The sequence below is a fragment of the Polyergus mexicanus genome, unplaced genomic scaffold (genome assembly GCF_030449975.1).
Source record: "Polyergus mexicanus isolate NDT 795.1 unplaced genomic scaffold, iyPolMexi1.0 SCAF_5, whole genome shotgun sequence".
Lineage (NCBI taxonomy): Eukaryota > Metazoa > Arthropoda > Insecta > Hymenoptera > Formicidae > Polyergus > Polyergus mexicanus.
In genome coordinates, this window is record NW_027223325.1 from 2,457,384 (window position 1) to 2,472,193 (window position 14,810).

The 14,810-nt window shown below is 35.2% G+C and overlaps 1 protein-coding gene and 1 long non-coding RNA gene across 2 annotated transcripts in view; one reads left to right on the plus strand and one right to left on the minus strand.

Annotated features, from left to right (window-relative positions):
• LOC138933169 (uncharacterized) overlaps positions 1-14,810 on the plus strand; it is a 151,888-nt gene that overhangs the window by 36,697 nt on the left and 100,381 nt on the right. The gene's annotated exons all lie outside the window — the stretch shown is intronic.
• Positions 1-14,810, minus strand: part of LOC138933168 (netrin-1) — a 169,699-nt gene that overhangs the window by 31,703 nt on the left and 123,186 nt on the right. Inside the window, exons 3-4 of the mRNA XM_070295715.1 lie at positions 6,393-6,542; positions 5,171-5,266 (exon numbers count right to left, since the gene is read on the minus strand). Coding sequence (XP_070151816.1) covers positions 5,171-5,266; positions 6,393-6,542 — 246 coding nt within the window. The remainder of the gene's footprint in view (positions 1-5,170; positions 5,267-6,392; positions 6,543-14,810) is intronic.

Here is a 14,810-nt window from a genome sequence, read left to right on the forward strand (position 1 = left end):
CGCTGTAGATCAACTGCGTCAGAATTGCGAAGTTAAAGTGGCGGAAATTGAAAAATAAAGAGGTAAATTCGCTTCGCTTTACCGTCGTGCGAAGTAACGAGAGAAGATGCCCGTGAGAGTAAAGGGTAATGAAGTCTGAAACCTGGACGCGATGAGAGAGAGAGAGCGAGCATGAAAATTTCAACCATGCGTGTGACTTCATTGTAATAAAATTTCCAAAATTAAGATTGACTTAATCTTGATCGCTCGTTGCTTTGAGATCTAAAACTATACTTGCGCAAATCAATTGCCAGCGGTTCGGTATTTTTAACACTTCACAAACCAACGAAGATTTAATCTGAAATGAGCTCGTTACACGACATACATATCACAGACGTATCACATGTTCTCTCAACCCTCGAGAGTACTCGATGAAGTGGAGTTTTATTTCTTCTCAGTAATAATTTAATTCGAAACTCCGCGATATCCTTCTTATTTTTTTTCCATGAAAATAAAAATATCTCCGTGTATTTGAAATTAATTTGAAGAATAAAATAGTTCAAAAAAATGTATTAGTAAAAAAATAATTCCCGATGTCAAAAATTAACGTTCAAGTTTTTTCATCCTTATCTTAACGCGGCGTCCATTATCATCTATCTTTGAGACATTCAATATGCAAAATTTGCGTTGATTCGTAGCGTTATCGAAGTGAGGAGGCCGGAATCGCGATTTCGCGGGTGGAAGAGGTAACGATAGGCTGCGAGAGGAGTATTTCCAGGAGGCCTATTACGACGGATAATTTACGCAGGCCGTACCCGCGGCAGTTTCCCCGCAAGAATTTACGGCGACAGCGCCGCTCGGCGCGACACTCACCAGGTGTAAATTCGATTACGATACTACTCTCCTTCCCGCGCGTCAATATTTCACTTCGACGCGAACAGAGTAGGTGGTGGTCGCTATGTAATCTACGCGCGCGAATTATGCGCGCCGCGTAGGCGGCGAAATTTCTCTATGCATCTCGTAAAGAAGCACGAACGAGAGCGTCGCGATAGCGAAAAAACGCGAGCGAGCACAGTCGTACTCGGCCGCGATAATTCCGCCTCGATATGTAAACTAGTTAGCTCGCGAAAGTTTCGAATGTACAAAATGTCCCAGAATTAGCGAAAAGCGAGCACACATATCATTACAATAGAAACTTTATTAATTTATGAATTAGATGCTGAGAAAAATGAAATGTGTCTCGCGGATTATACAATATAAATGAGTAATTTTTAAAATTTATGTTTTTTTTAGTTTAATAACCTGAGATGGAATAGAAAATTCTCTTCTTATATTTTCAATTAAAAATATATAAATATATAAATATTATATATATATTTTTTATTTTCTGAAGAAAATTTTTTCCTTTAAAGATTGTTGAAAAAAATTGATTATACAGAAATTATTATTTTTACAGCGATTGCAATAATAATTAATATCGCAGTATTCGCAGAATCTATCTCCAGATGCGAACTCAATCGCGATATTTCTCTTGGCGCGTCGATATGTTAGAACTCATGTTAGAAATGCAGGGAACGTCGTAATCTATGCCCTGCATCTGGAGCATGAGTGTGGGTAGAAACGCATGCATTCGATGCAACGAGAGAAGAATTCGCGAGAAACGTCAATTACGAGGATCTGTTTCGCTTTACATGTGTCAATTTCTCGCCTGAAAAAATTCCTCGATCTATCGCAAACGCGAGACGCCAATGTGTTCTTACAAATTAAAAATCAGTATCTTATCTATATCATTAGAACAATATCACATGTATTGCCGAGTGAAAACCTGTTTACTCTGATTTTTGTCACGATACGTCATGTGATACATATGATCACGAGACATGTGATCGGTATTTGCAGCAATTATGACATTTGGGTGAATAATTTCAAAACAATTCCAATTTCATAAAATCGATTACGTTATACGTATTATAATATATATGAACAATTTTTTCTATTTTAGTCAGCTACATCGGATCTGCTATTTCAAATTCTACATTTTTATCCCAAAGCTATAATCAGTGATATAAGAAACCAATTTGCATGCAAATGAAACCAGTTTTAAGCGCAGAAAGAAATCATTTTTCTACATAAGATCGAAAGATATTACAATGTCTTTCAGGCAGTGTCCTTGTCAGGGACAACACTAAATTAGAAGATCAAGTTTTCTCGTTAAAACTTCGAGACAGTAATTATATAATGTATTGGCAATATTCAACGCTTCTCCCCAAACTATTTAGATTCTTCAGCATTTTATGTGGATTAATATTAATGAATTTCAATGTAAAGTTTGTACTTTGCAAACTTTATTCGATTTACATATCTAATTCAATATCGCGAGCGTGTCTATCAAGATGCATTGATGAATCGCGCGTCGTGTACGCAAATGAAAATGCGAAATAAACGGACGAATCGCAAGCGAGGGTAGTTTTAATCAAGCCATTTGGGGTGACTGAGAGGCTACGCGACCGAGCGGCTAGACGTACCAATCCTCCTTCTCCATCTCGCTCGCTTACCGTCTGCTCTGTCTGTTAAATTAATATAGGGCGTACATTCCATTCGACTACATAGCGACGAAGCTCGTATCCAGATCGACTTTCTTCCAGCCTGACTTGCATTAAATTTGTAGAAATAATACCTCTCGTAGTGCGTGATTAAGCTATGTACGTTGACAAATGACAATATTTCGTTTCGCGAATTTGGGGGGATATCTTCTCTGTATCTATCTCTTAAGCAATTTTTAGAATAGATCAGACAGAAAATTGAACTGCTGCATTACATTAATTACAAATTTATATTTTTACTAATATCTGTGATATACATATGTATAAGTATACCCTCACGTAAAGAGAATTTAGCGTAAAAATAAGCGAACAATTAATTTTATAAATAATGAATAATAAATTAACGAAAATTATAAATTGCTCACCTCGTGCTTGCTCTGCTGTTGCCAGATAATTTCTTGAGCCTTCTTTCTTGTTTGCCCTTTGGTGCTCCTTTATGGATGACACTTATTCGCGAGAACACGGTTAATTACGATCGCGCGCGCACTAATTAGAATACGACGATCGTATAACGTTTTATAGAGCACTCCCGGCATTAATAGCATTTTATTTTAACGACAAAATGATCGCGCGTATATAAATAATACGTCACAAGAATTCGGCGGGATACAAGTAGACCCGTATTGTCAATACTCACGAAAAAAATACGATCGCGATAAGTACTAAGAAATATCAAATGCAATTGTACTTTATAGTTATTACAATTAACAATTATCCATTTGTGCAATTAATCAATTCCTGCGATTATCACCTTTTAATTAAGCGTGTGTAAAATATACGCGTACGTTAAAGATAACATAGCGTGAATTTGGCAGTGCGTACATATTTTCAATGTCGAGTATATCGTAACTCCGTATAATGTGATTTTCACGATTTTTTCGTCGCAATATAAAATACGTGCACGTCGTGTACGATTAATGTCGGGAGAATCTTACAAAGTGCCGCGCCATTATCATATTTTAATTAATTAGCGCGCATGTTATTGTAATTAAGTGTGTTTTCGCGAGTGAATGCCATGAAAGAGCAGCAAAGGATAAACAAGAGAAAAAGAGGAGGTCCGGACAACGGCGAGATAACCATGAGGTTAGCAATTTATAATTTTGTTAATTTATTATTAAACTTATTATACAATTATTGCTCATTTATCTTCACAATAAAATTTCTTTATCAATAAAATTTTTTCTCTCGATACTTTATAGTCTAGAGAAGATAAAATATTGTAAAAATATTTTATTACTTCTACCAATATTTATCTTTGAATTTCTCGCTACATCTTTTTGAAAATATTTAACTCGTAATATCGTGAAAATGATACAAACGTAAACGCATCGAAAACGGATACATTATTACATATTTGAAGAGTATTATTAATAAAAGAGAGTTTAAAGAAAGAGGATAAAATAAGTTCGTGAGTCATTAATTATTCATAATAATTCTCTCGATTACGTGCAGACAGATATCGCACAAGATAAACTCCTTTTCTTCGTATTTATCTTGAAAAATTTGTGCGAACTAATTTCAAAATTATTAATTATTATAATTATTATTATATGAATATTTCTCCATATATCGCTTATTTTTTTTTCTTTATAATATGAGATAATCTATTATTTCGATATAATATACCATATATCTTCTTCGATATTTCGATAATGCTATCTCCATGTAAAAAAGGCCTTGCGATACTGTGAAATTATTTGGAATTATTACACGTTAATACTCATCTCACACTTATAAGCACTAAATGTATGCGGCTATTTAACTCTCGTCTCGCGTTCGTATTGCGTTTCGTATCTTCGTACAAGACAAATGTAACTCAGAATCGGACGGGGACATTTAGTGCTGAATACGTGACATTGGAATACCGACCTATGCTAACATTGCTTGTCTCTCGTAGCTCGAGATGTTGTTTCTCTCCTCTCTCCTGTTCCTCATCAATTCATCCTATCTCCTTACCTTACCATTCGCCATTTTTACGTCGCCCAATGTGTCATCACCGGAGACTTCGACGCGGCGTCGTAGTGCAATGCTCGGAATGTTAAGTAGTTCGGCCGAAGGATAGTTAGCGCGAGCAAGCGAGATATTATCGTGTGTTAAAAGTATATATATTGAACGAATAAACAATAAACAAATATTGCGATTAAAGTTTGGAAGATACGCGCGTAGGAGACGTTAAAATTTTCCATATATTCTTTAGTATTGCTTTTTGAAAGAAAATTATCTCTATTGTTCAGAAATTATATTTTATAAAAAATAATAAGAAAAATTATTTCGGAAAACGCGCGCGCGCCTCTGTAAAAGAATCTTTTTTTACAATTTTACATCTAATTAAACATAATTAATATTTAAGATGCAAAATACGATGATCTGTGCCCCACTTTAGGCAATCAGATTTAATTAAACTCGCAGACGATATAATACAATGAACATCTAATCTACCTTAATCTGGCCAAATGCGAATGTCAATAAGCGAACGGAAACGAAGTAAACAATGAACACGATTACGAACGTCTGAAGATTCGCTGCACGCTTCGTTGTTCATTTGCTCAGTGTATGCGCACCTTTGAATTTACTTTGCACTTACTTACCGGTTCGTCCATCGTATCCACGCTCGTCGTCGTCATCCTCGTGCTCGCCGCTCTCCTCTCCGGCCGTGCCCTGCGTCTGCACGACCCTGGGTATCTCTGTAAGAATACGAGATAAATGAGGGATATGCGAAAGTCTGGATAAAAGGCTGAATTAATTTTGCAAATATTTCTGTTAATCAAATTGACAATTATTTCTTGTGCAGAGAAATCGTGCAAAAAAAAATATCTATTTCGATCGTCTCGAATATGTAAAGTTAATGCGTAAAATTAATTTAATTTTAATACTTTTTATCATATCAGTTCTTTTACATGTGATAAAAAATTTGCAAAGTCGCAATACATTCAGAGAATGGCAACGAATGCAATCTTTCGTAAAACCCTCATTTCTGATTAAAACTCGGATTGAAACTACAAAAGAGCCCGCCACGATGGAAACGGAGGATGGGGCCATGGTTCGGTGCTTTCGTATACACGTTTTTGCAAATTTCGCCTAATTGGACAAGCACGAAGAGATCGTCGCGTGTTCCTCGCGATCGATCGATCGATCATTCTCGAGGGCAGCACGGGTGTGGTCAAACAGGTCTAGTGTCTTTTTTCAATCGATTTCTTCTCGCCACCCTGGTAGCAAGCCGAAAGGATCAATCGCGAAATTGACTTTTTGTGTTCTCTTTCTGGCCAAGCAGCCTTTTGCACGTTTTAGTGTTACGGCGTGTACACGAATATATCGATAATAACAAGATATGTCAAATTGACAGAGAAACCTGTAATGCTGTCTTTCATTCTGCTTTTGCATTTTTTTCATATAATTTATCAATAACTTTCGGACGTCCTAAATCTATTTTAAGCGTTACTTCTCGAAAAAAACTTGTAAGAAAATATATTCAAAATTCGGAGAAGTAGTAATCGCAAGAAATCTGCTTCCGCCTGCGATATTCTCTTTAAATACTTTCTCAAAATTCATCTAAATTTATCACATATCCCCATCTCTTGCCGCGAGATGCAGAGAATTTCTTGTATTCTCTATTTCTAAGTATCATCTTTCTCGTTGCACCGACGTTCTTGGCAACTCGCATAAAACGAGCCTGCGGCCCGAGGGGGGTGGGGGGGGGAGGGGGGGGGGCAACGAGCGCCGGCGGAAACGAAATCGAAATAAAAGATAAATGCGGCAATGAAACCACCCGGGTATCAAGCATGTTGAATGCGCGCGTGGGCGTGTACTTACTGATGCAAGGCGCAATATGCGATCTGCTCTGCTGGTAGCCCCTGGCGCATCTGTTGCAAGTAATACCGGTTACACCGTCTTTACAAGGACACTGGCCGCTGCTCTGGTTACAGGTCTTTCCAGAAGCTCCGATCGGGTGACAGTCACATGCTATAACAAGACAAAGAGCTACTTAACGCGGAGTGTAAATTTATTAAAATGCATTTTTGAGAAAATTGAGGATGAGCGTACTAAAAAAAAAAAATTATATTTTTTTTTAAATTCTATGTTTTTATTTTATTATATATTTTATTCTCTTTTATATCTTCATTATTCTCTTGCAGTATGTTATTCACCCTTCGTCTTAGCTTTTGTTATATAATTGGAAAGAACGTATAGTGACATGTTATATAAGGCGACTCGATAGAATGACTAATTATCGATGAAAATTTTACGTCAAAGCGTCGGAAAGTTCGGGGAGAAAGAGAGCTTTAATCAAGTTGACTGTGTCAGATTCATTCTCGTTAACTCGCCCGCATTAGTTCGAGTTTACTGTCAACTACATATCTCGTTATGCTATATCGCTATTCTTCGAGATACGCTCGTTCTACATATTAAGAAACGACAACGAGGTAAGTGACCCGGAAAATGATGGAGATAGTCGAGACAGACGTGACGATTCGCTACCTGAAATTAAGATAAAGCGCGGATCGAATTTACATGGCGCTTATAAAACGGACTTGGCTATGCGCATCTCAAACGAAAGATCTTAAACGGGATAAAAGCGATTTATTCCCATGGTTAAAACGCGAAGAGTATACTAATGCGTCGTAAACAGAGATAATTATTAGCAAATAATAAAAAAAAAAAACAAGCGAGATTTTTAGTCGTAATTAATTATAAAAATTTAAAGACTAAGTTTCATGAAATCACGTTTAAGTATCTAAGATCGAATCGTCGAAGTATACCATTTAACTTATATTTAAAAATATTTTATCGGGGCGATACCTCATTTAAATGGTAAGTTTATATATTATGTCAGGTAATAAAGTATCGAGAAACGCATAAGCAAGAAATGAGACAAATATATAATTACTAAAATTAAATATATAAAATTAAGTATGTTCCATTTTTGTCAGATTAGATTTAAGTAAGAAATTTTTTAATTAATTTCAAATAAATTTTATAAATAATAAAAATGTTAAAAAACAAAATGGATTGAATATTATAAATAGTTGTAAATAAAAGATATTTCACGAACTAAATTTTAGAGACGCAAATAATAAAAAAATCTCATCTTTCTATCTTTTTTATAAATTCTTCTATTTTTTTTATATAAATTGATTTCATAGAATTTTTTTTATATATAATGCGAAATTTTTTTATATAAAAATGTTGCAATGTTAAAAAATTGTATAAAATAATCCGTTAAAATTTTCCGTAGCGGAAACAAAATGGTCGAAGAATCTGTCATATATTGAAAATTTAATTTGATCGAAGTGGAACACCCTGCACATATAATGTGTTATATATCGTGTATAATAAAGGGGAGCTTAGTATCGAGATGAATGCATTCCGGTCTTATCCTAATTTTATGCAGCCCAATCTTGCGTAAGAGACGCGTACGCGAGGCATTAAAGGGTCCCTCGCGCGATTGCCTTACGGAGGGGGTCCTCGTAGGTCATTTCGAGAGATTTATGAAATCAATCAGGCGCGCCTCGACGAATGAATCGCCATCAAGGTATGCCTCGGAGAAAGCTTAAATCTCCCTTGAGAACTCGTTGATGCGAAAGATTGAAAATGAAGAGAAAAGAATAATAAATACTCGTACGACTACATGTTTTTCGTTTACATCAGGTTACATACACTTTGCGTAGTTACACGAATAAACAACATTTATCTCGTACGTATATTTCTTTGAATATACGCTTTTTGATAAATGAGAATTGTCAATTTCTCTTTTAATTTATATTAAACACTTATCGAAAATTGGAGAACGCTGAAAGCGTCGGTTATTATATTTTAGGCATAGTAGATAATATCCAGAAAATTGCAGAACAAAGGGGAAGTAATAAATAAAATTGATTTACTATTACTCTTTGACGGTAACAGGTGTTGCATGGATACTGCAGTAATGACAGCTTCTCAATCTCCGTATGTGTTTTTTACGCGTCAATCAAAAAACGTAAATAACTCACAGGATGAAAAACAACATAGAATCACGGCGCAAGTTATCATAATTATGCAAACATTAACATTCCGTCTCTCGAGGCTCGCGCGTCGCCGGTAACAATTTACTGCCAATGATCGCAACAAAATTGCGTTCATCGTAAAATAATAACTCGACTGATTTATGATAGCCGCGTGTAATCAGTTGTACCATGTGTGTCGCGGGTATGCTTCTCGTAAATTGCGCTACATTGATAATACAGAGCAATGAAAAACTTATGTCGCACTGAAATTAGAAGCGACGCGCGCGAAAATAAATCTCGCCATTTAACGATGTATAACGATTAAAAAGTAAATATTTGATCAAAGTAAAAAAAAAAAAAAAAAAATGTCAGTAATGACTTAAAGCTTTCCTCTAATAAAATAATAATTTAATTGAAATGATACAAATCTCTTCCAGCATTACATATCTATTTTTATTTTGATAATCGATAAACGGCAAGAGTTTAAAATACCTTATATTTCTTGATTTAAAAAATTTAATTAATTTATCAAATAGAATTATAATTCTCTCGCGTGCGCGATTGAGGGATTCTAAATTATGTTCCGCCAAAATTCCCCTGATTAATGCGTATTAGTTAAAGGAAACAATCGTCTTTGTATTCTTCCTGATGAGTAACTATGGAACAAAGTCGATCCTTACTTTATCCTGTTTCGCCACCCTCCCCCGTCGAGAGCTAATTGTATCGTGCACGAGGCGACGTCTCGCTTATAAATTTCCGTTCCCGGCATAAATTATCATCTGCTCTATGGGGCGGTGCCCGAATATTAACGGGGGACACGATTCACATAATTCTTAATCGTCAACACTGTCGCCGGCTCGCACATTATTGATACGAATGGTCGAGATCGCCGCTCGTTCGTTCTCGAACAAATCAGTTACTAAGCTTAGATCCGCGACGCGGGTAATGAAAATACAATCGTCTGATGAAAATTTTATTGCTATTGGTGTATGTATATTTATCTGATTAACGTTGGGATAAATTGGATGCATCAATAATGCATATTTATAGCTGGTATCAATACGTGATGTCGTATATTATTTTATTGTAATCAGATAGAAATAAACTCGATATACCATACTAACAGAAATAAAAAATAATAAACTCTCTCTCTCTTTCTTTTATATCTTTTTCCAAATATATATATATATATATATATATATATATATATATATATATATATATAAATGATCATATGTAATTAATTTATTGACTTAATCAATTCAAGCCTACGCACACTTTATGGTATTGATTATTATTCGTTTAAATTAATCGAGGACTGAGATATTTTCGAACTTGTTTATGGCCTTGTTTATAACGCTCCAAATTTCCTACATGAATTTATACAATATATAAAAGAAAGTACGCGGGCGCGTATTGTAAAAATATTAAAAAGTTTTTACAACTTAATCGAGACTGATCTACTCGTTATGGAACCAGGATCATTTAGCACCATTTAACTCGGATTGCGCGACGAATGTCTTAAATCGAGCGCGAACGTGCGCGAGACCAGTTCGATCGACGGTGCAGATTGCAATTCCACGGACGTGTGTCGCGCGACAGGTCACGACACACGTCTTATTGGTCACGCAGCATTTAGAAACGTCATAAACAGTGATTAGAGACAGACTCACGGCGGCGCGTGGTTTAAGGATTTCCTTGTGTTGCGACGACCGCCGCCGGCTGATATGAATTGCCGCCGTCTCTGACCATCGTCGGGGAAACGACGTTCGACTTTCGACACCTAAATCGCCGTAACGGTTGTTTCGTACCGGCGCGACTTGTCTCCACGGACAAGGAGTCGTTTGTTCCCTCGTTACCGGCCCTTTCGTTACCCATAAATTCGTTATGCAATTCCTCTCGCTCGCTTGAAAGAGAGAGAGAGAGAGAGAGAGAGAGAGAAGGTCGGATATTGGAGACGAAAGTGACAATCGCGTGTCACAATGCCGCGTGGAATTATTCGAGTTAGGATTCTCGGATATCATTGAAATCGATCGGATCACTGTTATTACAACGCTATTATGCAACGTGCTAAAAAAGCAATCCATCGAGAAAAATTAGCTCTTTCCGCTTTTATCGCTATTTCAAAATGAGAAAAAAAAAAGATATGGCTTAATATAGCACTCTGAAACTTTTTGCAAATCTCTCTTTCAGTATAGAGTATAAACATTTTTAAGATAAAGAATTCAGAGCTGAGAGTGAAATTTTGTAGTTGAAAATTTTAATTACATGTGTTTAACTACATGTGTGTATCAAAATACCCAATACTTATTACGATCATTTTTCAGTAAGTTATAATGACGAGAAACAAACACATTCAACATTCGTGATTTCCGTATTACAGAAGAATTTTGAACAACCTTTATAATTTCCAAGAAATAAATATGCAATGATGATGAAGATTACTTGAAAATTTGACGATTAAATACGTTTAAAGACTCGTTAAATGAAGCTATCAATTTTGTAGTCAATTTTTTTAGCAATACATTATCTTGTTACGCAACAAAATGCCTCTTGCACGCAAACTGGAAGTTGCTAATGTTTTTATTTATAACTAATGCGTATAACAATGAAAAGAGTATATAAAGAAAGATGTAACACTTTAATATTCTGAAAGAAAAGAAACAGAGGAATATTTTTTTTTAAATTTTTTTATTATTGCTTAAGATATTCAGAAAACATTTGGCAAAGTGCCTTTCTCGTCATTTTTGCAAGAAAAATATTTAGTAAAAATCACTTTTTTTACAATAAATCAATTCGTCAAATTATATTGTATTAATAAAAAATTAGAATTATAAAAAAAGAAGAAGAAGAATGATGAGAAAATATATTTGTCTGGGATATTTTGTGTAACATATAGACCTGGCATTGAATGCATCAACGGTAAACGACTACGATTCCTCTCGGCGACCCTTCACTGGTACGCAAATGTTATCTGTATCACAGCCGCCATCTCTCTTGGCATACTTTTTCAGATTAAAACGCTAAGAAGCCAGTTCTTTTGTCTCCTATCTTTCGTTCATTGGTAGGATCTAACAGCTGGAAAAGGCGCGCTCGTTTCCATGGTGAAACCCATTAAGCGAAGGAAGAGAAAAACAACTATGATGCTCGCGTACAATAAGTCTTTTTTATCTTTAAATAGCGTCGCTATTTTAATGGTGCTATTCGATTACCATAGGCAAATCGAAAACAGGAATTGTCGGATTATCGCGCTGACGGTACAGAAGCCGAGAGCGGGTTGCGCTATTTTCACGCGAAACTTAATCCAGGATTACGAACCGTCTATTCAGGATAGCTTGTCAACTTGAACCGTTTTCTCGTTTCTCAACAAATTTTATTGCGAGTAACGGTTTATATTATTGTCAAGTATCTATATAGTAAATTGTTATATTATATATAATATAATAATTACTTTATTATATAGAGTTCTCTTTAAAAAAAAAATCATTTTAACATCTTTAATTGCCCCAATATCAAATTACGTACAAAACTAATTTCAATAGTACTTATTCTAAATACTATTCCCAACGGAATTTCCGATATTTTGTTCAAATATCGAAAATTGAACTATGACGTAGCAGTATCGAGAAATTTAAAGCGATATCATGATTTTAATTTCGTTTGTGACTGGGACAGCGAATCTATTCGGGATATTAACGTTTTTCGCGCACGTAGTAGCTAGGCTAGTATTTAGATATATTTTCCCGAAGTCGGGAACGATCGGCGCGCGAAAGCACCGTAACTCAATATTTACGCGTGCAAAATGAGCAAGCATAACGGCGTGTCACTTATTGCCAGCTAATATAAACATGACTCCGAGAGAGAGAGAGAGAGAGAGAGAGAGAGAGAGAGAGAGAGACACCCACGTGCGATAGAAGAAAGTACGTGTAGTTCATAAATCACGGCCATTTTACATTTTACTCACACGACAACGCGCGGGGCCGATTTTGGAAACTATTAACTTTAACAGCTCGGTCTCGGTCTCGTGCGGCCGTTCCGCAACGAAGAAATCGCGATTCGCGATCTCTAATGGTTCTATTTGTTATAACGATTTGTACGGTAATAGCGCATACGGTAATGGCCGTCTGATACGGTCGACGCTTACCTTACGTTGTACCTATTATGCGTCAACATTGGTCTCATGTTACTTCCTGTCGTCTATTAATATCTTTTTATGTATGAATTTAAGATCTCATGTTTAATATGCGTGTTGCATTCTGAAAGTTTGCTTTTTTACGACTGGATGATGGACTGCGCCCACACACGTTACAGCATAATATAGTTTTTGTGTGTAATAGTTACAACATTTGAAAATATTTATTTAATATTAAAATTTTCTAATTATACAATCCTTATTCTCTTAAATGAAATCACTATATTATCATTGAAAAGCTGTGAATTAGTCACTGATGATCTCAATTTTAACAATAAGTATAATACCGAAAATCAGTAAAATCTCATTAAAAGAATTAATTAGTGTTAGTGGCTATAGCACTTTTTCTCCCAGAAATAATAATTCAAAATAAATAAAAATAGCTTTAAAAATTACTTTAAAATTAATTATCTTGAATGATATTTTCATTTGTTGATGTTAAACGGCATTAAATTTTTTTGAGAGACAACACAACAACTTTATGTATGGTATTCGCACGTTTTGCGTCGAAAAGCTTCCCGTATTTTTCTTCATTTCTGTTTTTTTTTTTTGCTATGTAATTTTCTCGCCGTTCTCCAGCGAGATAGAATTGATCGGATCACAGGTACGTAACCATTCGCTATAAAATGATGCTTCTCGGAGAGACGTGGGCACGCTCGCCAGCTCTTCAAGTCATTCCGCTCCTCGGTTCGTCGTTCCCTCTTCTCGCGATTAGCATACCGACGTTCCGGGAAATACTACATTAGAAGGCTTATCTCGATTCTGTCCGCAAATTTTTAATAGTGATGTTATTTTAACCGAACTGAAATTTTCGTTGACACGTCGATGCTCGTATATGAAATTATACTTGATCTGCCTTCGCGATTAGTAAGTGAGATCTGGCACCGAGAAGTTAGCATATATCATTGGCGTAAATTAGCATATATTCATTGAAGGTGATCATACTACAGTAAAGTGTGATCGAAGATAAAAGATTATTTATATAGAAATTGTCCTTTAAAAAGTAATATAAATTTAAAAAAAAATAAATTAATATTTTTGAAATAATCGATTGTGTTTATAAATTGAGGACTTTTTTCCCATTATAAGATGGATATTTTTTGAAAATTCATTTGAAAAAAATATCCGATAGTTATTAATATTTTTATTATTGCAGGATTAAGATAAATATAATCATAATTTTAATTTTAAATAATATTTGATAATAATTGTGTAAAAGAGACAAAACGTGCAGCGTCTAATAAATCTGTAAAAATATAAAAAGCGCGGTCTTATGCTAACAATAAATGAAACAGAAATATGACGTTATATCATATAACATTTCAAGAAATCATCAATTGCAATAATACAACTCTTTCGTGTCATCTATCGTAACATCTTGCGTTTCCGGCTCGGCCAGGGTCCTCCCCCATTGACACCATTGATGTCGTGGAAGCGTGAACCGGTCTCTTCGACGGCGCCTTTAAGATTAATCCGTTTCGCGGAAGTGCAAATGGTTCGGTCGTGCTTCCACTATCAAGGCTATGGATTTACTTCTGTGACACCTTCGTTTTTCATGCCGGGACTCTTTCGTCCAAGACGCAGAGCGCACGTTTAAGCATCTCTTCTTTTATTTTTCTTCGTAATACGATAACGTTAATAACGTGGCTTCGCTACATTTAATGATAATATGAAAAGACTAGTCTAAAAAAATCTCTAATAAAATTTTAATTTCAATTTAAATAGAATGGATTAATATGTTAATTGCAAAATTCTAGAATTTAACATCGTGAAAATTAAATTAGGAAAAAATAAAAGGGGGAAAATATATAATAATAAATAATAAAAAATAATAAATAGAAAAAGAGACGTTTTCGTTTTTCGATCTTTAAAGTAGCTAATATGAGATCTTCTGAATTTTTTTCACGAACCTTTCTCATGAATTTAAGTGAAAGTTGATAAAGATTTTCTGTAGGATCATTCTTTCCATCATTCTATTCGCGATGTTCTCAGATGGTACGTTTACTAACGCAGATTTATGCAACTTCTCGTCTTCGAAATATCCGTCTGGACGAT